The following is a 24614-nucleotide window of genomic DNA, read 5'->3' on the forward strand; positions in this document are numbered from 1 at the left end:
ATCTTATATTGATTATTATTAATTACAGTGTCTGATGTTATAGAAGTACTGTTGCATGTTTTAGGCATTTGTGTGAGCTATAGTGTTGTATAAAATGATCTGGAATGCAAGAGCGTTTTTGTCCATCTAATGTGGTTTTTTTTCTTGAGTGTTACTGTCAGGCATCAATGACCCAATACTTGAATACTGAAGCACACAACTGAAAAATACTATTTGCAATTGAAATCTTATTGAGTAAATTATTATTTTTCTCTTTCTTAACAGTTATTTCAGCAAAGCTAAAAGAAAAAAATAAATGGTTTGGACCTAGCCCTTATGTGGAAGTCTCAGTAGATGGACAGTCAAAGAAGACAGAAAAATGCAACAATACAAATAGCCCCAAGTGGAAACAGCATCTAACAGTGTAGGTTTGATGGTTTTGTTTTCCAATTTATTTGAGCTAAATTAATGCAATTGACAGTGGATTTACGGGTTGCATTTTTATTTTAAGCAAGGCATTCAGTGTTACATGATATGAAGATATTTGTGTAATTTTTGGAGCGAATATATTAGTCTGGAATATATATTTACAAACTATTGCATTATGTCCTATGGAAAGGACCCAGTGCTTATGCAGGAATGTGTTCTGTATTAATGTATTGGCATATCAAAGGAGCTTTAATTCTGTGAGTAATAAGGAAAGTAAGGTAATTTGATATTAAAACTGACAGTCCCATGCACGTTTTTGTTGTCACATTTAAGGTTACGGTGTTTTAGAAATACTGTGGCTGAAGTGTGTAGCTGTTCTTTGTGTACCACTTTGTTGTGTACCATGCCATAGCATAGGTAGTTAGCTCTGTCTTGCGCATGTCTAAATTCAATCACAGGTACAAAATTCCCGATTAATTTGTGCCTTCAGAGTACAAAACTAACATCAGATTCAAGATGAACACAGCTGGTGATGTTTGCTTGGCCCAGTATTTATGTTGTGAGATGATAGGAAGTATAAAGCACAGGAAAAAAAATTATCTGCAGCTTCTGTGAAATTTAGTTTTCTCTTAAGAATGTGTCACATGGAATACTGGGATAAAGGTCAGTCTTGTGCTTGCACATTTGCTTTTGCTTAAATTCTAGATTATTATTCTTGAGGCACCTTGAACATTCCTGCCTGATGAAAACCTTCTTTGTGCCCGTTCTTTTCTTGTAATTCAGATTATTATGAAGTTTTAGTTACTACTATTTACCTTACTTTCCTTACTATAAGTAACTTTAGTTACTACTATTTACCTTACTTTGCAAAGTAGTATTTTAAGAAAGAGAAAACTTTGTGCCTTACATGCGTATCAATGTGCAAGAGCAGAATTTTCTTTTGGCTTTTTAAAGACTGCCTTCTTTCTTTCTTTGTTTTTGGGGGTTTTTTTGTTGTTTTTTTTTTTTTAATTGAAATGTTTGTGGCTTGAGCTGTGCAAGTCCACACAATAATACATGGGTAATTTTTGCTCTTGTTCAGTAAGCGCCGAACAGAGACACCCAATGCATATCAACTTCATTGAAGATTAAACTAATGCTACATGGAACTTAGTGGAGTAAGTTAATTGGTTTTTAGGAAATATTTTGACACAGCTGCTTACATTCAGATTCAGAATAAAAAGGAAAAGTGTAATGGCTTCTGCAAATGGGTATGGACCATGGGTTCTTCTTCTAGGAGGCAGTCTGTTAGGTGAAGCTGCATATTCTGAAGGGATTGTCTAACTATGAAAGTCTGGACTTATCAATGATATACAAGTGAAATTATCCACTGAGAAAATAAACAGTCTTTTAATACCTGTTTCTCACAATTGAAATAATTTAAAAATATATAAATGTTAGAGTGTTCCTTATAGAAAAAGAATATCCGTATTAAAAATTACTTTGAAGTTGCTGTTGGGGATATTCTTTAAAAAAAACAGAAATGTGTTCATACAATGTCAGGAACTGATACTTACGTAAATTTGTTTCTCTTGTTCGGCTTCTCAAAACTCAAGAGAGCATGAGGGACAGGTAAATATTTTACCTCTAAGAGCAACTTTCTAGAAAAAAAAAAAGTTTTGTGACTCCATTCTTAATTGTAATATCAGCTGTTTTGTGATGCCCATCTTTCTGCTGTTGTTGGAATACCTTTAAGAAGGAAAAAGAAAAATCTAGGCTTCTAGGTTTTTCTTATCACTGGGAGAGTTCCTTTATTCTCCAAGATTTGCCTGATCGCATACATTATCTCAACTGTCATCATCTTGCTGCAAAATGTTTGGTGAGATTTAGCAGTTTTGAAATGAGCGTGGTTTGATTTGGCTTGTTTTGGAGCTGGAGGGAGGAAGACTAAGTAACTGCTGTGGCAGAAAATATTTCCGTTTGCATGTGTTTCTTCTCCAGTAAGGGGCTCTCCCAGTACATAACTGCTGGCCTAGATCTGGGAGTGGAGGGTTTTACTGCATAGGCAATCCTTGATCAAGAGCTTTCAGGTTTGGGGATTGACTCTGCTGATGGCTTTTCTAGGAGCAGAGATGTACCTTCTCTGCCACAGGTTGACAAATTCAGATTGTCTGTGTGTTTGGCAGAGGCTACAGTATTGTGGTTTTATGACCTTACCAGTCCACAAGGTTTTTCAGAGAGAACTTTGGCTCTTGTTTGGACTATGTAGAGGCTTACATTGCCATTGTTTGTCCTGTGCCTGCTCTCTAGAAGGCATCTTTCCAGGTTGTAGCACCATGCTTTGAATGAAGTTCAGATTTTTGCATCACTAAAACAAGTAAAAATTTAAGAAAAGGCTCAGGGAAGTGAAGGGGGGTTGAAATAAATGGTTCAATTCTTTTTTGAATTGATTTGAAATGAAGAGAAACTGTTGTGATAGTTGCGTCCATAAGGGACTTTTCTGGTAGTAAACCCGGAACCAGTTCTGCAGGGACATAATCAAATTAGCACACTGTAGAAGTAATACATCCTACTCCTGGAAATGGTGAGGGAAGTTTTTGAATTGTTAAGCCATGGAAGATGTAGTGTGTTATTCTGTTCTCAGTAAATGCATTGTAAAGCCAGAAGTACACTAGTAAAATGTTAAATAATTTTGTATATATTCCTGCTTCTTTGTCATAATATGATGTAAGTATGTGCCAGCTTATTAGGGGAACAGTCATCTTCTAAAAATACTTGAAATAATTTTTAGTATTTCCGAGTACTTCCCTTTTTATGGGATGTCCTAAAATTTTCTGATAACCTCTTCAGAAAGCAAATTTGCTGTCTTCCCTCTCTGTGTGAAAAATTCTCACATCAAGGTATGCAAATGCTGGAACACTCATGAAATGTGAACCTGCAAGAATCAGTCTTTTTTTCTAATCCTGGTTACACTCAGATGCTGATAGTGAGCCAACAGTTTTTCTATAGATACTTCCCTTAAAATAGTAATAATAAAAAATGTACTCAGTCTGTGAATGGTCTTGCAACAGTCTTGATTTACATGACACACAAATGTGACTGCATACTAGAATGGGATAATTAGAAACGGTTTGATGTTACCACCATTATTTCTTTGTTTTTAAATAATTTTAAGTGACAGTTGAAGTAGATTGCTTGGTTCACCCGCTTCCCCTGCCAACAAATGCCCTTATACAGTGCTCAACTTTTTCTTTTCAGAATTGTGACTCCTGTAAGTAAATTAAACTTTCGAGTCTGGAGCCATCAAACATTAAAATCTGATGTCCTTCTGGGAAGTGCTGCTCTGGATATTCATGAGACTTTGAAATCAAACAGTATGAAACGTAAGTATAAGATTAACAATACCTTGGAATGCTGCAGAATTTGTCAGGAATTGTCTGTTAATGAGTGCTCTGTGCAACTCTGTAGATGGCCCTTAAGAATTGCTTTTGTTGCTACAGATTCCATTTATGAGCTTCTTCCTCCCTTTTTAGTGTAGTCTTTTTTCATTATACACAGTCTGCTATGGTGTCACTGAAAACTTGTATTTTTTACTTTGCTAGTATGTGCAAGAGTGAAAGCCTAATTAAATAAAAGTGTTTACTTTTATATAGCTTAAAAATGAAAACTCTGGTATGTTCCTGGTGCTAGACCAGGAATTGTGTAAGGTTGTTTTTGTGCTAAATAGTGTTATAGGGATGTGTTGTATTATTTCATGCATCTTGGAACTAGGTAGCCTTTCAGCAGTATGTGCATCTTAAGAAGCTTGAAAGAGAGATACAGAAATCTACACACCCGTTACAGAATTTATGTTGCTACAACATATAGCTTTGTGCTGTCATACTTATGTTCCATCCTTTAAAGAAGTGTTTGCTTCCAGACTTGCAGATGTGGGCATTGTAAATGCAGCATGTTAGCAGTGTAATAAGCTGTTCTGATAGTGTTACTGTCCTGCTGAATCTGGGTGAAAATTACCTTGGGTGACTGCCTTGTTCTGTGTGACACCAGACACCGTGCTGTAATTCACTGGATTTTGTTTCAAACCATTTCGTCAAAAATGTTTATTTACAGTTCTGTTTCACTGAAAAACAGTTATTTACCCTGAAAATACCTTTGGTCTGGGGATATGATGCAAAATCTTCACATTCAAAATGTGAATCTTGATGTTATTAGATAAATGTGAAATATTTTAATCAGAAGATAGAATTGATATTTGTTCTGTATGAAGAATAAGGTGAATTACATTTCCTAACTATGGGTTTTTGAAGACAGGTGTATTAATTGCTTTAGAAGTGTGGGCAGAAACGTGAGACTCAATCTCTGCTGTAATGATAATCCTTTCTTTAGGCAGCAACAAGCTTATGCTCCAGTTTTCCCCTTTTTGTAGAAATAATAACTTTTTACTGGCATCTGGAAATTATTAGTTTCACCACACAAAACACAAAAAATTATGGAGAGACAGAGCTGTAGTTCTGGGGTTTGTTTTGGTTTGGTTTTTTTTCCCTTGATCACTGTAGTCTATGATTGGCTTCTTGAATAAAATGCACTTTTTTGTCATGTAGCAAGATAAACTCCCATTCTTTTCTGTACTTTTTCAGTTGAGCAGGTAGTGGTGACATTGCATCTTGTTGGTGACAGAGAACCAGCAGAAGTGGTAGGAGATTTGTCTGTCTGTCTAGATGGGATGCAGGTGGATCCTGAGCTCCTAACCAATGGTGATGCCTCAAGTACAAGAAGTAAGTAACTTTCAGTTTGAATGTGCCCTCTACATATATCTGGTGTACAAAGCGGTTTTTCTGGAAGCTTTAACACAGTGTTTTAATAATTATAATAACAGCAGTTTCTATAACTTCCTGTTTGTAGAGACCAGAACTCTTATGTGTTTTTATTTGAGGTGGAATCCTCAGTGGAGTCCACAGTGAAGATTTTCAGCCTTACTGTAATGAAAATAAGATCAGCATCTTTATTTTCCAGACTTTGTTAACTTACATCTAGCAATCCCAAACTTTAATGAAACCCTCTAGCTACCCTGAATGTTTAATAACATCATAAACAGAAAACAATATAAAATAAGTTAGTTTGATCTCATCATCATCATAATAATAAGTATTCTGCTCACTAGGGTTTATATTTGTTTTTCTTAAAATCTCATTTAAATAATAGATTTTATTCGCTGTGGAGCGCTGCAGAGAAGGATCCACTATTCTGTTTAGTTGGTGTCTTCAGATAACTAGTATGATTTTTAACTGAAAATCTTGAATACAGGTAAAATGTGTAATTACACTAAAATAAAAAGTGAGAGGTTTTAATTCCATTGGTGCAGGACAGGCAAGGGAGCATTTTTGAGGGTATTGTGTGTTACAAAGTAGAAATAGACAAGAGGTTATTTCTCCAGAAGGTAGCATTGAAGAGGCTGTCTGCTGTAGCAACTAGCTAGGCAGTTAATTGGCAATTTTTAGGCTTCTGGGGTTTGTTTGGTTTGGTTTTTGGTTTTTGTTTTTTTGTTTTTTTTTTTTTTTTAGAAGACTAGAGGAAGTTGCCTTGAGTTTCCATCTAAGTATCATAGGAAACTTGAATACACTAGCTTTGTAACCATCATTTCTTAAGGCTTTTAGTCCATCTTTCTTTGCATCTTGTTAAAAGGATCATTCACATGATCTGATGGTGTGGGATTTTTTTTAAAATAAAAGCCAAATGCTGGGATTGTGTGGGGCTTTCAGAGCAGGGCTGAGGTGTGTTAATAGAAATATGTAGTGAAAGTAACAAATTTTCCTCCTATGCAATACTTGGTTTTCATCTGTGCTTTCTTCCATTTCCTGAAATTCACCTACTGAGAAAAAGGTGCTAGCAAGTAGAAAAAGGCATGCAGGTAGTGGAACTGAATACTATATAAAGTTTTGGGCTCAACAGTACAGACAGACATTGACATACCAAGCCAGAAGTTCAGCAGAGGGTTCCCAGATAATCAGGGGACTGGAGCACATGAGGAAAGAGTTAAATCTTGAAGTAGTCTAACACATTCTTATTGTACAGGCTAATGGTACTTACAGGCAAATATGTTGTTTATTGAGTAGCTTTTTAAGTTAAGATTTCTGTATCTGGAATTAAAATCACTTCTGTGCACAGCCCACTAACAGCGCATTATCATAAGCCTTTACATGACTACATCCTTGTCTTTGGCTTAAATCTGTACATAGTTCCCATCAGAATTGATAATTCATTTCTTTGTTAATGACATTTGTTTAATTCCATGGAAATAAAGTATTTGTGCTGTCTACACGAATGAGCAGTTCTGTGCTACATATTCAAGTATTGCAAATGCTGGCACAAAAGGCAAATATTTCCAAGTTGGCTGAACAAGCAGTTGCAAAAAGTTTGCAAATCTAGGCTGAGCTGCTATAGTTCTGTTTGGAGTACAGCTGTATTTTGTACCTGCTTGAATGTCTTTATGCTAACTAATGTACAGAGAAAGGGAAAGGTCCAGGCTAGAGAGCCCCAGAAAACAAAGCCCCTGCAGTTGCTTGCTAGCCAACCAGAGAGAAGATTTTAGAGAAGTTGTTGCCCTTCCTGCTCTGCCTGTCATCATTGAAAAGGGAGACAATATGAAAAGCCAGCTCCACTTCAAGAATGAAGAACACTGCTTCATACTCCTACAAAGACAGGAGACAATGTTACTGAACTGTGTGTGTTTTGGAATATTAATACAGTCAGATGATACCCTGTTATATCTTCCATAAAGTGAAAAATATTAGTCACAGTGGCAGTGGTTTAAAAAAAGATGTACACAAACATATACATAGACATGCAAAACGTATGCAGTTTTGAAATAAGACAGTATATAAGCAGCACATAGTGTATTACCTCCACATTTGAAAGAAATGTGAGCATTAAAGACTGCTTCTTTTCTTGGAAATTATTCAGAATGTTTCTTATACTTCTGTTGTCTTTTTCTTTCTGGTATTTAAGGTCCTACACAGAATGATAGCTCCAAAGTAAAGAATGATGCACGGTAAGACTTTTTTCCTCTTTTTTTATACTGCCTTTTAGTGTTTGCGGTTTTGAAAGAGGAACTGTATGTTTTATAAAGGAGACAACTGAAAAATTTCTGAGCATGCCCTGCAACAGCATCTGTTAAGATCTGAGCATGTCCTAAACAAAAATACTGTACCATTGTATGTTCACATATTAAATTGTTTTCAATCTGAGCCCCATCTTCTAGCTTCAGTTTGACTCCATACCTGACTGATCTTTTGGTTTTTTTCCCTTCGTGTTCCTCATCCTTCTCCCAGTGATTAACCAAAGTAAAATATAAAAAAAAAAAAAAAAAAAAAAATCCCAGTGGTGAGTAAATGGCACTGGTTATTTTTACACTGTTTTGCTTTATAGCATGGAGATACCAGAATTATATTTAGCTTTATTAAGAAGATACCAAGAGCTGTCTAGCAGTTGCAGTGTTTTAAAGTCAATACCAGATTATGTACCCTGCCTGCTGCTTGGTAGGATAAAAGTGTGACCATACTTGATGGTAGATTAACCTGCAATGAGCACCATACCACTTTAATTAGTTCCCAGTACAAGTATTTTAAGGATCTGTACTATGCACAACACTTGGATGATGCCTGGAGTAGCCAACTTAAATTTCACTATTTTTTTTAATAGATTGTAACTCTCTTAGCTATGTTGTCTGAAGTCTTCCCATGAATGTTGGGGTTTTTTTGTTCTGTTGCCTTTTCATGCTCAGAAGAATGTTTCCATGCTTGGGTATTCAGAATACCTGAGTGTGTGATAGTATAATAATAATAGTAATAATAGCTGATTTGGTTTTAGTACCAACCAGTTGGGGTTTTGTGTTCATTAATGGTCCAGTTTGAGGATCATGTAAATGATCTGGAATATGTCTAGCAGTGGTTATTGTTATAATATTGTGTTGGTGTATAATACTGTTTTGATATGTATTGTTGTACCTTAAGCCAACTGGTCAAATACACTAAAGATAAAAGGTTACACTTTTGATTTTAATGTTCAAACAACAGCAGTATGCTTTCTGGGACTGAGGAAAACCTCGGTTATAGCTCTTGCAACCTTCAGATCACTAATGATTTGTACATGCTTTCATAGTCATTTACTTTGGGGTTGGTGTGGTATGGTATGAATTATGTGCACCACACCTGCTATAGAGCAAAAGTGTGTTTGACAATGATATTGAGGTCAAATGTACATGATTCTACTTGATCCTCTGTGACTTCTGATTTACTTAGGCTTACCCTTTGTTTTTTATTTTGTGTACATTTAAAGGAATGTAATTTAGAGGTACTGGGCTGAAACCAGTAACCTATGGTTTTACTACTGATGACCTGTGTGCTTGACCTGTCAGTCCACTGGAGTTTTAGTTGACAATCTTTTTATTTCCTCAACATATTCTGAAAAGAAAATGCTTTAGAAGTAAAGATGTAGATACCTGTAACTCTGCTTAAGGAGCTACAAATATATCAAAATAATAAATTGCTAGGTATTACTGAACAGTAGAGAATGGGTCAGTACTCTATTTAGTTTGTTAATTCTTGTAAAGTTGAGAAGCTTATATTCATAGCTGTTCGTCAAAACCTTAATGCTTAGTCGTAAATTCTCCAGTCCTTTCCAGAATTGAGTTTAGGGGAAAATTGGTGTATGTGTAATTAAGTTTTGTAAAAATTTGAAGCATTCTGTGTGTTCTGAGCATATACTAGCCCTGTGGAGCAAATGCACACAGGCTGTTCTCAGATGTTAGTCAGCTTCCCATTTCATTAGAGACAAGTGGAATTCATGGGTGAAAATAGCTGAGCAGCAACATCCAGAGCCTGGGCCTAAAGGCAGGTGCATTGAGTTGGGAAATGAGAGGAGATTTCAGTGACAGATGTTATATACATCTATTTCACAACCTTTTCATCAGTTGAGGTTTCATATACCTCAGGAGATAAACTCTTTAGTCTGTTTATACAGATGTATAGGTTTTTATAATTATTATGAATGTAAGAGTCTCACCTAGTCCTAACTATTACATTTTAGTGTCTTCTGTAAAGTTTGATGTCACCCATACACTATTAGAACAGTTCTCCTTTCTGTCTTTTCCTGCAAAAGGACTAACTCAAATGGCCTTGAAGGCTGTGAAGATGCTGCTCCCAATGAAAACAAGACTGTTAATGGCAGTGATTCTCCATTGCTCACAAATGGAAACTGCAAACCTTCTAGACCTCCCAGGCCTTCTAGACCACCTCCACCTACTCCCCGCAGACCCACTTCAGTAGCTGGTACGTATTCTAGGGCCAGGTATTCATTTCAAAGCTGCACACTCTTTGAATGAACATTGTTGTTTCTGATGCTGATTTTTAACTACATTTTTTCAAGGTAAATTCTTTGGCATATAACTTCTGAAGAACTATTTTTAAGCTTGCATTCATTACATGTTGTTTAATCATTGTTCCTATTAGAAATTTCTTGCTTCAATGTCTGCTAAGTAATGATTGCAGAGATACTGCTACATACAGTGGGGCTGGGACCAAAAGAACACAAGTGAATGCTACTACTGCACTAAGAGATCCACTGAGTTTGAGGCTTGAGATGAAATCTAGTGAAGGACTCAGAACTGTCTCAAGTTGATAATATTAGGGTTTGAAACACTAGTTATTTGTTTCTACAATTCTAGTTAAATTCTGTGAAATAGCAGCACTTAAAACATTCATTACTCTTTTGCACTGAAATGGATAATTTTTTAAAATTTTATGTGATTATTTAAAAACTACAAAACTTTAGGACAAGTAGTCCTGAAAAGTTAGTCGATGATTTAGGGTAACTCCTTTACGCCCATACACTGCAATCTGTTTCAGTAGTCTCATTATTACAATTGATAAATGCTGAGTCTGGATGCGAAACTGCAATACAGTAATTACTTTAAAAGATTAATCCAGTGGAGTTCAGTAACAAGGCCTGACTCGTATACAACTTTTAATCCCACCCACCAAATGGCATTCAGAAAAAACTGAAAATGTTAAAAGAATGTATGTATTCCCCTCCCATTCCGGTAATTTCTTTCCATGCAATGTCAAATCTCTTCCTGAAAATTTTGTGCTTATCTCTTAAATTATTATTCTGAATAATAAATGGGAAATAATTAACTCATCAATGCAAGAAAGTAGGTTTTTGTTTATAATTAGTGTTTACGGAATGCAGACAACTTGCTTTGGTAAATATGATTTATTCTATCAGAAATACCAAAATTGTGCTGTTGATGGCAGTTCTTGGATTAAAGCATTTTTACAAAGTGAGACAAAATTGCTTTTTAGTTCTTGTGTAAGCTGTAAAATGTGGCTGTATGTGTGCACTTTGAAATACCAGTTCTTGCATGTTTACTTTTGTGGTTTACAACTTCTAAAATAGATTGGTGATAAATATCAGTTAAAGGCTTTTTTTCTTCTGTCTTTGATATCTTTGGCATCATAGCAAGTATAAATGGTCCTTCATCCACATCCACAGAAAGTGATGGGGCCAGTGCAGGATCGCTGGCAGGTACAGCTGCAAATACATCTTCAGAACAGAGCCCTGAGGGGGCAACAGCTGCAACAACAGCTCCTGCAACTGCTGCACTCACCACACCTCCAGTATCCAGACAAGTCCAGCCAGTAAATCCTCCACCTCAGGCGCTTGCTACAGTCAGTCAAGGTCCTCTTCCACCTGGGTACGAGTTTAATGACTTTTTTTTTTCTTTTTTTGTGCTGACCTTTCTGGTTTTACTTTATTTTACTTACAGTAGGTGTAACAAAACATTCATAACATCTGCCTTTTGGTGCACAACAACCCACCCGCACTGATATTAATTTGGAGGTTGTCATAACTGTTTTGTCTGGTAGGCCTTCAAGCATGGTTTATTCAAGAAAAGAATTAATCTTTCAGATATTTTTGATACTTGTCATACATTCCCATGTCAGTGAAACATAGAAGTTTTAAATAGTGCAGCAGCTTGCTGTCTTCAAACTGGAATGAAGTCAGGTAGTAAAATATTAGTGTAGATAAGTAGAGGAAAATCTGCTATTGCAGTACATAATCTGCAATATGTCTTGAAGTTTCTGGACTATGAGGGAAAGCAAAAGCTTACCAATGTGAATGGTGTAATTGGTGAAATATCTGCCTTAATTTGCAGGCAGTTGAACCAAAAGGTAGGAGAGATCTGAATTACCTCACTTACAGGACAACTGTGAAATATAAAAGCAGTCTTGAAAGCATCGGTTGTTGCTTTACCGTTTTGATTTCATCAGAAATGGCAAATCAGCATGCTTTTTTTCCCCCACAATGTTACATTTGATGCAAATACAGGGGTAAGTCAGTATCCCAAATGCTGCATATGCAGAAAATACGTGACCAGTGCCCTTATGATGAACTCTGCATATACGTGATGTGTGCAAAATTTGCATGTTTTGAGGATTTAAATTGAATTAATGTTACTCTAAAAGGGGATTATGCTCTACAGATTACTCTGTTCAACAGGTTATTGATATGCTTGAATACAAAACTTTGCTTCATTGCTTGCTAAAATTGTATGCATAGGCATGAATTTTAGCTTCAGTTTCCCAGAAACTGAAGGTGGTCATGTAGAATGTTTTTTGTATTCTAGTTGACATAGAATTACTGTTAATAGGAACATTGAACCACTGTATATGCTACAGCATTTTGGTGCATCTCGTGAACCAAGTGTTAGTTTCAAGCATTTTATTTAGAAATAAGCATTTTATGAAAAAAAAAATTTCTCATCTTTATACTGTAGATGAATGGTTGGAGTAGTTTGATCTGGAGGAAGATAAAAATATTGTTTTATTTTCAGTTGGGAGCAAAGAGTAGACCAACATGGTCGAGTATACTATGTAGATCATGTTGAAAAAAGAACAACGTGGGACCGGCCAGAGCCTCTTCCTCCAAGGTGAGCCACCTTAAGTTATATGATTGTCTAGGATATGTCTGGATTTTTCAGAAACTAATTAACTGACAGTTTACTAAAGCTAGAAAGCATGTTTGTAAATAGAAATGTGAACCCAGTGCAAACAATTGCTCCAGGTTATCTCTAAGGAGTTCTGCAAAAATGTACATAGTATGGAAAAGAGTTGAACGTCAAAAATAACAGAATCTGAATTTCCTGTCAAAGATTAAGCAAGTGCATCTTTACTGAGAAACGGATTTAAGTTAAAGACAATAGACATCCCCAACTGTAAAAGAGAACCAAAACCACAGAAAAGTATTTGGGGATTGAGCTTGAGGAAGAATGCCCTTGGTTACCTCTTTATCCTGAGGTTACTGTTTGCAGTCCTTTGATCTTGGCTTGGGGTTCCCAGCTGCTAATTTACTATGCTTTTATAAAACAACTTTGGTTATTAGGCTTTTCCAGCTGCTAGCATCAGAACAGCCAGTGATGTTAGTCTCTACATGGAAGTGGTGTTCACATTTGTTCTACGTTTCTTATTTTTTAAGGAATGTAAGAAAAATGTAAGAATTACTCTGTTGCACTTCATTCATACTCAAGTGGTTCACACCCTGTACAGAATTCCAGAGTAAAAACATGGGATAGTAAAGAAAACTTGGTATTAAAGAACAAAAACTGGCAGGCAGTCTCATAAAGGGAACCCACCTGTCATACTCAATTTATTTTTAACTTTTTGAGAGGATTGACTAGTGTATTACTTAAACTTACTCAGAATGGTAGTGTTTTCATTCAAGTTTTGTAAACAGTACTGATTTCATATGAACTGAAAATAATAAAAAAACCCCCAATACAAAACCAAAACAAAACACCAAACCAAAACCCAATGCCCACACATTCCTTTTCTGCCAAATTAGAGTGTGAGGAAATCTTGCATTGTACAGTCCAAACTGCCAGGGTTTCTACTGTTGTCTTAGGAGAAACCAGCAGACTATTTTCTTATGGGTTGGGCAGGATAAATGCAGTAATGACGGTATAGTATTAACAGTGGTTTGTGTAGCTCTTGAAAACTATTTCAAAAAAGTACAGTAAATGGAATGAGTCTGACTTAGTATAATACGCAACAAAGTAGAAGTGATTCTCCTCAAACTATTTTAGCTCTTACATAGTTTTAGTGGAGGGTAAAAGGAGAAAAAAAATAGCCTGCTGATGAGACCATGCTTTATATCCACTTCCAACATACTGCCTGTTCGCCTAAAAGTGCTTCTGAGCCCTTAAAATTGTCTGCTATTGAGAACTGTTGCTTGTAATTTTTTTAAAAGCTGGGAGCGACGAGTTGACAACATGGGGAGAATTTATTATGTTGACCACTTCACTAGAACAACAACGTGGCAGAGACCAACATTAGAGTCTGTCCGGAATTATGAGCAGTGGCAGCTTCAGCGCAGTCAGCTTCAAGGAGCTATGCAGCAGTTTAATCAGAGATTTATATATGGGGTAAGGACTATAATGATGACCGTAAAGGTTAAGTGAGAGGCATCTTTTTCAAATTTTCAACCCATTAGTCTCTATTCTGCATATTGAAAGTATATATGTATTTGGGTTTGGGGCATGCTTGTGTGTGACTTTTCTCCATAAAGATATCAGACTTTGTTATGGTTTATTCTTTATGATAATATAGTATCTTTTTGTGTGTAGCATGGCAGGAAGTAATAATTGGTTTGGTAACCTTAGTTCATGTCCTTGCAGTGACTGCAGGCAGCACATGCAGTGTAATGGTTTTTATTTGTCAGCTGGATAGGTGGTATTCTTTGATAAAATTTGATGTATTATATTGATAAAAGCCATTGGTTCAAAACAACCTACAGCTTAGTAATAAGCTGGTTTATTTGTATTGTGTCTTGTATCGGCTTGGCCAAAGACCTGGAAGGTAAATAATCTCATAGGACGTACATTTCTGCTTTGGGTAAAATGAAATATGCACAATGAATGTTATGAAAGCAAGGAAATTGAAAATAATCCTTCCAGAATTTTAAATCCATTGTTTACCTCTGATGAATAGTAGTCTTCAGATGACTCCAACTCATGCTACTAGTTTATCAAGAATAGTGTAGGTTCTAAAGTTGCCATGTGTGTAGAGAGTAAAAATGGACCTCATAAATGGTTGTAGGGAGAACCGTACTGAATGCAGGAATGAAGTGGTTTGCTTTCTGATTGTTTTGGGTGCTGCTGTACTAATTTCCCTTCTGCGTAGGCAGGGGCACTAAACAAAGAATAATTATTTTCTTGGCACTGTAGTTAATTAAGCATGCCAAGGTCTGTAAAGTAGGCCTTCTCTGTGGAGAAAAATAAATTGTTGGCATCTTTGCTTATATGTAACATTAACAAAAATGCATTTACTTCAGTAATTTGTGATTGCTATGGTAGAACATCTGGAAGGCAAATGACAAGTCATTAATGCACCATTTGTTTGTGTGACTTGCAGAACCAGGACTTTTCATCCACACAGAACAAAGAGTTTGATCCTCTTGGCCCTCTGCCACATGGATGGGGTAAGACTGACTTGAAAGTGTTTTGTAATGCCATGTAATTAAACATTAAAGCATACTTCTGGCAAATTATTTTGTCAGCTGTTCTAGGCTAGTTTTTTAAAATTAAAATCTGGATTTAAAATCTTTTAAAATTAAATCTAATCAAATGTGCTGTTAAAACAGAGTCCTGACAAGGATGTGCGATTTCAAAGTAGATTAGAAGCTATAAAGTATTCTGGTTTACTCCCTGTAACTGTCATAATAGTTTCTTTCACACTGTCATGCCCTTTTTACCACTTTCATTAGGCGGGATTCCCCCCCACCATCCCGTTCCTGCCAAATCAGACTCCAAATCCCCTCTAAATCAGACTGCCAAATTCTCTCTCCAAGCTAATTCTTGGAGAGTTTTGTTGATCTGAAAATGCATTTTATAATGACAGCTAACGACTTCTTGACTTGCCCCTCTCCCTGTAATAAATTTGGTTTTGTACTTTACAGGGTTAACAATTTACAATTAATATAATTGGAGGGGGTGTGTACAAAAATGTAAGTGTAAAAGTAATTTCTTGTGTGACTGTCAAGCAGATATAAGAATTCAAGTTTCATGATACCTAGGCAAAGTTCTCAGAATTGTGTAATTTTAAAGCAAGTAATTAGTTGGCAGTTAGTCCTGGGTTTTTGGCTCATCTGTTTTTCAAACGTAACTGTTTGGATTTTTAGTTCTGGTATTGATACAATTTCATGCCATAAAATTGTTGTTCACCACACTTGTGCTTTGTTGCATTACATATATAACATTTCAAAGAAAGTTCTGTAGGCTGACATTGCCCAGGAAACAACAAAACTGAGTTGCCACATTGTGTTGAAATCTGCTATCAGTGTAACTCTCATAGACAAGTGTCTACTTCCAGACTTCTCTTGTAAACTGAAGCTTTTTACCTGTGGTAGTCAGATTTTGGCCCGTTTTTATAATTTGTATTCTATATTCCGTATTTCTCTTGCAACACTAAATAAAAATTGCATAAAGAGCTGCAGAATGGTACAGAAGACCAAGCAGGGGCATTTATCATAAGCTTTGTTCAATCACGGGCATACACTAAACTATCTGAGAGAAAATATAAAAGTATTTTCTTGGAAACTGCTTTGATCATTTTTTATTCCCTGCTCATAATTTGAATATGAAGCCCTTGTACTTTCTTGATCCTTGTGTATACATCTGTTACCTGTTTTGTGTTTACTGTCTATATTGATTGTAAGGTATGTCACAATAATCGAAGCAGCTGGAAATTTTCTGTGGAGAAAACAGCTTACATTTTTTCTTTCTTCCAATTAATTTTTCTTACAACTGAAAAATAAATAGCATAGTAAAGGATCTTAAGACAGAAATTTCAACTTCATCAATACTTTAAGCTATATAAATTTTTAACTTTCAAAAATACTGAAAAACCTTTTTTAAAAGTGTAAACAGTAGGCCAGTAGATCTAATGAAGGTAGATCTCTTGTGATGAGCTACTTCCTTCACACCAATGTTTATATTGTTGTTATGATGCCCAGAATATCTCTTGTGGTCAGGATTGTTGGTATAAGCAGCGCAGGTAGAGGTAGCTGAACTTTTCAGGGTAAGAACTGAGATACAAAGAATTTACCTATGAATACCATCAAGTGCAGCTTTTCACTGAGGGTAGGTGATGGTGCAGTTTTGTATGACTATTAGCAGTCAGTAGTATTAAGAGAGGTTCCTGTTCGTGAATAGCCAGTTAAGGAATAATGTCAATGAAAGTGAAAAGATGTTGAGTCAAAGGAAGTACAGAGAAATCGGCAGAGGCTGTGGCAGGGTCTGTTGATTGATTTTATGAATTTATTTTATTTGATGTAGTCTCAGCAATACATTAAGGAGGTATTGAATTTTTTTTCCTTTCACATCTTTTCAGAAAAGAGAACTGACAGCAATGGCAGAGTGTATTTTGTCAATCACAATACACGAATCACTCAGTGGGAAGATCCCAGGAGCCAGGGGTAAGAAATCAGTTGGAGCTTCATGTAAGTCTGGAATTAAAATGTAACAAAGTAGTGAGACTGAGACCTAGGAAATGCTGCCCACAGCTGAAACATGGACTGTCCTACACAAAATTCTGTTAAAATATTAAAAGGTACTAGCCAAAATGGAAGCTGTCAAAATATTACTTAGTAATAGTACAATTACTGGGAAAGTCTTGGTCAACAGCAATAAGTTCATTCCCCAGAACAGCTCCTACTCTTTTTATAAATAAGACGCGCATGTATAAACATTTGTATCATTGGGAGAGGGAGGGATTTCTTTCATACGGTGATGGGATAGCACAGAGGATCCTGAATTTATTTCCTAGACAGTTAATAGCTAAAAGACAAAGAAGGCAAACTTGAAAAACTGCAGCACCCCTCCTCATGCCTTTTAAAAAAAGCGGGGGGAGAAAAGAAAAAAGACAGAAAGAGAACTTGAGGCACTACTAAAAGTAATGGAGTACTGTTTATTTCAGGCTCTGGTCACTCTGACTCTTTGAGGTAGGGAATGTAGGCAGGAAATTGAGGGTGAAGGGTATTCAATCACAACTCCTCCTGGTTGAGCTGAAAACTTCCATTTGGTGAAGCAACTTCATCTGTCCTCCATAGAGGAGTAAGAGGAGGGAGAGGGGAATAGCCTAGTATGTGTGGAGAGGTAATACCTGTAGCCAGAGATGACAACTTTTCCATCCCAATTACATCTGCAGCAGCTGACTGTGTGGAGTACACTATTATTCTTTATATAACCCAACGTGCTGGCTTCACAATTAGAAACGTGGTCTTACAATGTAGTTCTATGGAGGGAAGTCACTCTGAGAGCACTTTGGAGTGATACTACTCAGGTCTTCCAAATATATTGAGATCCATTTTTGTTTATACCAAAATGGTGTTGGAAGTTGTTGAAAAATCATACAAGATCAGTATTTGCATTTTCTTGTATTTTTGTCATTCTGAAACTCTTTTTTGGCTGCTGTGATTATACATGAGGTACCAAAAGCTACTTATTAAAATTATATCAGTTTTTGAGTAAAGATCTAATAGTTAGAAGATAAAATTCTGTTGTATAAGTGGAGGAAGCATCGATAAACCTTGCTTATATTTTTCCCATAAGTCTCTATTTGCCATTATTCCAGGTAGTGCAACCAAATGAGCTAATGTTTATTTAAACAGTCATTTTGGTCTAATTGAGAGCTGACATGAAAATTTAAGAGGAAAAAAAGGCAGAATAAATATTGAATGGAAAGTTTCTCAATCCATAGTTTTTCTAGATATGCCAAAATTTTTACTGTCTCAGGTATTTATCAACTGACAATGTATTTAGTTGATCAGTTACCGTATATTTTCTTGTATCCATAGTCAATTAAATGAGAAACCCTTACCAGAAGGCTGGGAAATGCGATTTACTGTGGATGGTATTCCATACTTTGTGGATCACAATAGGAGAACCACTACATATATAGATCCCCGCACGGGCAAATCTGCTCTGTAAGTGTTTTTAACATTATACTAAGTTTTCAAAAGTGAAGGTTAGCACGCATCATTTTAAAAAGTTTCTTTCTCTTTGTACGTTTTTTTTATGCAGAAAGTTTTACATGTAGTAATACTTCTTTATTTTCTAGCTTTTTTCATCCACTGATAACTGTCCCTGAAGAAGGCTGTGTTTTGAACACTTTAGAATCCTTCTTGTCAAGTAGTATATAAGATCTGTGGGTAATGAAGGAGCTTCATCAGTACTGTTGATGACCAGATCCCTTCCTTCCAGTTACTAGTCTTTCTTTTAAAAAGTACACTCAACCCTTTCTTTCTTTGACTTTTAGGAATCAGAATGGAGTTAAATTCTGATTTAACTCCCAACTTAAATTAATCGAATGTCACCCCATCCGTACTGTTTGAATCTTTTTTACAGTTAATAATCAGATCCTGTTTAAAAAGTACTGTGTATGCACTCCACAATTGACAAAGGAAGATTTTTTTTTAGTTTAAAAACAAGAAAATTACACCCCAAAATCAAAAAATGTGAATAAGAATCTTCCAACTAGATAGCCAACTAAACCATACAACTATATAACTAATACATTTGCAGGTTTGTACTTAAATTACAAAACCACTTTTGAAATTCATTTTTCTTCTCCTTTTGGTTCCAGAGACAATGGACCTCAGATAGCTTATGTGCGCGATTTCAAGGCAAAGGTCCATTATTTCAGATTCTGGTGTCAGGTACGGATTAATTTATTGGGAGTATTTGTTTGCATTTTGGGGTTTTGCTTACATGCTTTAAATGAACTCTTCAATGCCTTGCAAGTAAAGGTAATCAAACTACTTTAAGGTTAAAGGTGAGTTAAATTAAGAGGAAGTAAATACAGGACTTGTATGAACTTGTGTAAGCTTTAAAGCTAGGTAAGCTATGGCTTTAAAACTTTTTAGAGTAAAGGAGAACATCAGTTTAGCTACTTTTTTTTTTGTAAGTGGTGCATTTCAGAATAGTGTTTTCTTTCTGCTGTTAATAAGGGAATATATGGAGGCACGGTGTTTTTATAGTTAATACAAGATCTACTTTCTGCACAAATACATACCTCCAGAAGAAAATGCAGGGCATTTGACACAGAATGTGCATATCTAAACATTGAAGAATGTACTGTGTTGCACGTTAGCGTGCTCTAAAATAATATCAAATTCCAGTGTGTCAGTCTTGGTCCTCTAAACTCTATGTATATCAAAAGATTAAATAACTTGGTGTTTAGGAAAAAGTCTTAGGTTTAAATGTTCCAGTTTTCAAGAGTCAATGAATTATCCTTTGAAAAATAGCAGAGAGATTAGCCTAATTTTTCACTTTGAATTTTGTGCAGAATAACCTAAATTTTCTAATTTTTTATTAACTTCTGGGGTAGAAAGACTTGCTGACTTAGAATATGTTATTGATCTTAATGTTTTCTGATGTCTTGTAAGAGTACAGTATTTGAACCTGTTCTAAGCAGGATCTGGAGGCATGTATATCTCGCTGTAGATATCAATATTGGAAGCAATTTGTTCTTGGAGTAAATTACGATTTAAATATCTTGATTACTGGTTTTGGTTTATATGGATTAGTGAAATTCAGCTGTACCTCTTCAAACAATATATACAACTTTTAACAGTCCAAACTCAGTATTAGAAACTTTAAGTGATTGTACACTTCACCTCTGAAAAATTTCATTTCAGCAACTGGCAATGCCACAACACATAAAGATTACAGTGAGCAGAAAAACATTATTTGAGGACTCATTTCAACAGGTATTGTATTAAAACGTGTTAGTAGTGGGCATGAAAAGTTGAGTTGCTTAAATTTATTGTCACATGTCATTCTTGACCCTTTGATGTCTTGCTAATGTTATTTTAATTGAGTCTTACAAAAAAATACTAGTTTAATAGTTAGGATACATTCATACTTACATATTTGTTGTGGTTTAACCCCAGCCAGCAACTAAGCATCATGCTGCCGCTTGCTCACTCCTCCCTGCCAGTGGGATGGGGGAGAGAATCGAAAAAAAAAAAAAAAAAAAGTAAAATTCGTGGGTTGAGATAAGAACAGTTTAGTAACTAAAGTAAAATATAATAATAATATAATATATAATAATAAAATAGAAAATACTAACAATAGGAATATTTTTGAAAAAAGAGAAATAAAACCCAAGAGAAGACAAGTGATGCAGAATGCAGTTGCTCACCACCCACTGACTGATGCCTGAGCAGTAATCCATGCCTCCCAGCCACCCCCCCCCCCCCCCCCCCCCCCCCCCCCAGTTTATATGCTGAGCATGACATTCTATGGTATGGAATATCCCTTTGGCTAGTTCAGGTCACCTGTCCTGGCCATGCTCCCTCCCAGCTTCTTGTGCCACCTGCTTGCTGGCAGAGCATGGGAAACTGAAAAATCCTTGACTTACGATAAGCACTACTTAGCAACAACTAAAATTCAGTGTGTTATCAACATTGTTCTCGCACTAAATCCAAAACACTGTACCAGCTACTAGAAAGAAAATTAACTCTATCTCAGCCAAAATCAGAACAATATTAAAAGATCATGCTAAAATGTGAAGTTCTGGCTCTAAAGACTGATTTGTCTGACAGAGAAGGTTATTTTGTTAAAGAATTCTGAGGAAAAAAAAAATAACTAAAATCTGAGTTAATTTTGAGGGGAGCGCTGTGGCAGAGCAGCTCCCCATTCCCAGGAAGTTTTCGTGTTGTGCTTATGTTTGTTGGCACATTTTTCTTAACTGTGTTATATAAGTGTGGGCTATGTACCGAAATATATAAAGTTGATCTCAGTCTGGGTGTTATGGGTCCTTAAATGAGTAATGAAATGGTTAAAAGAAAACAAAAAGTATTCATTCTATTTAGATTAATAGTAGCAAAATTCCTATTAATGTCTGTAGACCTAAACCATGGTTAAAATTTGTTCCTATACAATATTTTAAAATGCTTTTGAATTTTACTTTTACTTTTGAATGTTCATTGTGGCAATAAATCACTCCCATTGCTTGTTAAATTGAAGCCAAAAGCAGCTCTTTGTCAGTCTAGTAAGATACATAGAGACAGGCTTGGAAGTGCATGGAACAATTCCTCTTGGCAGATACTCCTCTTGGACACTTCTGTATTCTTCTGACTTAAAAGTAACTTAAGAAAATGCATACCTTATCTAAGAATATAGGAACTTTTAGCTTCCTCTGTCCCTAGCTGAATTGTTTTTTATCTTCCTATATGTCTTCAGGCTTCGTTTCTTGTAGGAATTATCACAGATGTGTCAAGCCAGGAAATTTGAACAAATAGAATAGTATGTTTTGAGACAAATATATTCCTAAATAAGGATTAATGCTTTCTTGTTCAAATTACTGTAAAGTGGCTTAGCAGAAGCAACAAATAGTGCAGATGGCTAGTCTTTTCTTTTGGAACAATGATGTCTTCAAATAGAAGGGGTTAGAAGGGGACAAAATAAATCCTGTAACTGAAAGTTAGCTCTAGCCTTACTTCTAAAATTACACTTGGTCCTTTTACGGTAACCATCGAGGTAATAAAATTATACTGTACTGTAAAGAATCAAGAGAGAGATTATGTAATTATGTAAATATCAGCAAATGTAGGTTTCCTTAGGAACACAGGGTGCCTTATCAATAATTTAGATGACATAATCTCAAAGACCTGAGTTAAGTTTTTTTATACTTGTTAGTCATTGATCATTTGCAGATACCTGTTGGGGTTATAAATTTTTTTGTGATGATTACTACAGACATCTAGGAGAGATTTGAAAGTGCAAATCTTGATCCAAATTCTGTGCCTCTCGCTGCAAACAAAAACTTAAGGTTCTTGGAAACACAAAAGTGTTATGTGAAATTTTTTTATGTAAACCTACAACAATTGACCAAATCAGCATAATTACAAATTTGGTCATTGTATTAAAACCAGCATCAGTAAAGTTCCTTAGCATTTATGATTCTTCCTAACTTTTAAAAAAAAAAGCAACAAACCAGCTAGATTTTTATTATCCTCTTTAGGACATGAAGCTATAAAATGAAGAAAAAAAAAAGTTTATTATTGTTTTGTTTCTAATTTATTTCTTTGAGTCCTTGATCATGTCTCTTCATTACTTGTAACTGGGATGCCATTCAGTATAGTATTTAACAAATGCTGGATTGACTCACTTTGGGCCCATTATTTATTGGCTGGATTTCTGTCATATCCTTATAGACAGGTTGCTGGCCTAAGTATCCTGAGTCTTTAATTTCACAATTATTATTTCCTTTTCTCTTGCATCTTTGACTTTTTAATCTATGGAAATAAGTTTGCAGTAATGCTTCAGATTCCCTGAACATCCCATAAGCAGGTACTTCATGTACTCATAGTCATCTTATGATCTGAATTATTAAATGCTATATTGCTTGATAGCAAATAGTAGCAAGTCTAGCCAGTGCTTATAGCTATTTTCTTAAAAAGAATTGATTGTTTTTCTTTTACTAAGATAATGAGCTTCAGCCCTCAGGATCTACGGAGACGCTTATGGGTTATTTTCCCTGGTGAAGAAGGCTTAGATTATGGAGGTGTTGCAAGGTAAACTAAACTGAAATGGCAAATAATATCTTTTTCTGCAAGTTATTGGTGTGAAGACTTCCCCCAAAGTAGATACTTCAACTGCAATGCTTTCAAAATATTAGTGAAGTTTATTCCTTATCTTTCCTTGGAATATCTGAGGAAGACAGTCCTTTAAGATGTATGCATGTCTTAAAATTGTGTAAAATTATTTTCAGTTCACATTAGGAATTACTTTAATCGTCTCAGTCATTGGAGATGCACAGTTTACTGAACTACAGTAAACCTTTGGTACAACCATTAATGTCAAAGTGGAGGTTTATTGAAAAAGTGAATAGAAATCTACTTTCACGTCAAAAGTCTTTACTGGAATGTAACTGAGTGCATATATTAATTAGCAGTCCCTAAACCCCTAAAGTTTAAATCAGTGGTAGACTTTTAATCTGCTTATTTAGATAAGGGTGGTTTTTATCCAAACCACTGACAATTGTATGTCATTGCATCTTTGTACATTAATTCGTAGTTTGTTAGTTTCAACTTGGTTTCAGTTTGGTCTAGCATACTTTCTGGTAAAGAAGCCAGATTGACTACCCATGTGCCAACAAGTTCCTAAGTCAACATGAGTTAGCTAAAGTAATTTCTAATTGAATTTATTTTGAAATGTGTGTTTATTGTTTGTGTGATTCCAGGGAATGGTTCTTTCTATTGTCACATGAAGTTTTGAACCCAATGTATTGCCTGTTTGAATATGCAGGGAAAGATAACTACTGCTTACAGATAAATCCAGCCTCTTACATTAATCCAGACCATCTGAAATACTTCCGATTTATTGGAAGATTCATTGCCATGGTAAGTTCAAAAGTAGAAAAAGGTTGTCATGTTATTTTCCTATAAATAAATATTGTACCATCAGATGGATAATGAAACAATTCATTTTTGAGTTGAAACTGTTATCAGGTGTTTGGATGTAACTACTGTTGGTATAAATTAATTCAGCGTATTAGGAGTCATGATATTCCAGGTTGTTTTAATTCTTTGGCTGTCAGATTTCATTGGTACAGAGTACAGAATGTTGTCATATTAAGTATTCAATCATCCTTTGCATTATTTTGTCTGTTTTCATGTTCTTCAGGCTTTGTTCCATGGGAAATTCATTGACACTGGTTTCTCTCTGCCGTTCTATAAACGTATCCTAAACAAGCCAGTAGGACTCAAGGATTTAGAATCTGTTGACCCAGAGTTTTACAACTCTCTCATCTGGGTAAAGTGAGTTTGACTTGATTTTGTTCTTGAAATAGCAATACAATGTTTTTGGTTTTCACTTATGTCAGGAAGTAGGTGTAAAATTTATTACTAAAAACCCCACTGGAAAGTATAATACATCAATTGCAGAGCAGTACTGGAATTTTTACTGTAATTTTAGATAAATAATAATTTGATAATGCAAAAGCCTTTCTGGTTCATTGAATATTCTACACAGCATCTTGCATTCCATTTTTGCTGTTGTTTAATAAATCTAGCTAGACATTATACAGATGTGGTAGTCTTGAACACTGTTACAAATAAAATGGCTTGAGTAAATTCCACTGAAACTTTTCAGATAACTGATAAAAAGA

General features: G+C 35.5%; 1 protein-coding gene across 5 annotated transcripts in view; it reads left to right on the top strand.

Moving 5' to 3' along the window:
• The window catches only part of ITCH (itchy E3 ubiquitin protein ligase), a 71791-nt gene that overhangs the window by 29240 nt on the left and 17937 nt on the right, over window positions 1-24614 (top strand). For 3 of the 5 annotated variants that reach the window (XR_008235694.1, XM_052790263.1, XM_052790271.1), the window contains exons 3-18: window positions 265-403; window positions 3646-3770; window positions 5025-5162; window positions 7393-7435; window positions 9544-9713; window positions 10903-11137; window positions 12278-12373; window positions 13690-13864; window positions 14853-14919; window positions 16830-16914; window positions 18295-18423; window positions 19083-19155; window positions 20137-20208; window positions 22931-23019; window positions 23688-23847; window positions 24131-24264. Coding sequence is in view for 4 of the 5 variants with exons in the window: in XM_052790263.1 (XP_052646223.1) it covers window positions 265-403; window positions 3646-3770; window positions 5025-5162; window positions 7393-7435; window positions 9544-9713; window positions 10903-11137; window positions 12278-12373; window positions 13690-13864; window positions 14853-14919; window positions 16830-16914; window positions 18295-18423; window positions 19083-19155; window positions 20137-20208; window positions 22931-23019; window positions 23688-23847; window positions 24131-24264 (1930 nt within the window). In the remaining variant the exon portion in view is untranslated. The remainder of the gene's footprint in view (window positions 1-264; window positions 404-3645; window positions 3771-5024; window positions 5163-7392; window positions 7436-9543; window positions 9714-10902; window positions 11138-12277; window positions 12374-13689; window positions 13865-14852; window positions 14920-16829; window positions 16915-18294; window positions 18424-19082; window positions 19156-20136; window positions 20209-22930; window positions 23020-23687; window positions 23848-24130; window positions 24265-24614) is intronic. The other 2 variants (XM_052790279.1, XM_052790280.1) reach the window with 2 other exon arrangements.

Source organism: Harpia harpyja, chromosome 1, assembly GCF_026419915.1.
Source record: "Harpia harpyja isolate bHarHar1 chromosome 1, bHarHar1 primary haplotype, whole genome shotgun sequence".
NCBI lineage: Eukaryota > Metazoa > Chordata > Aves > Accipitriformes > Accipitridae > Harpia > Harpia harpyja.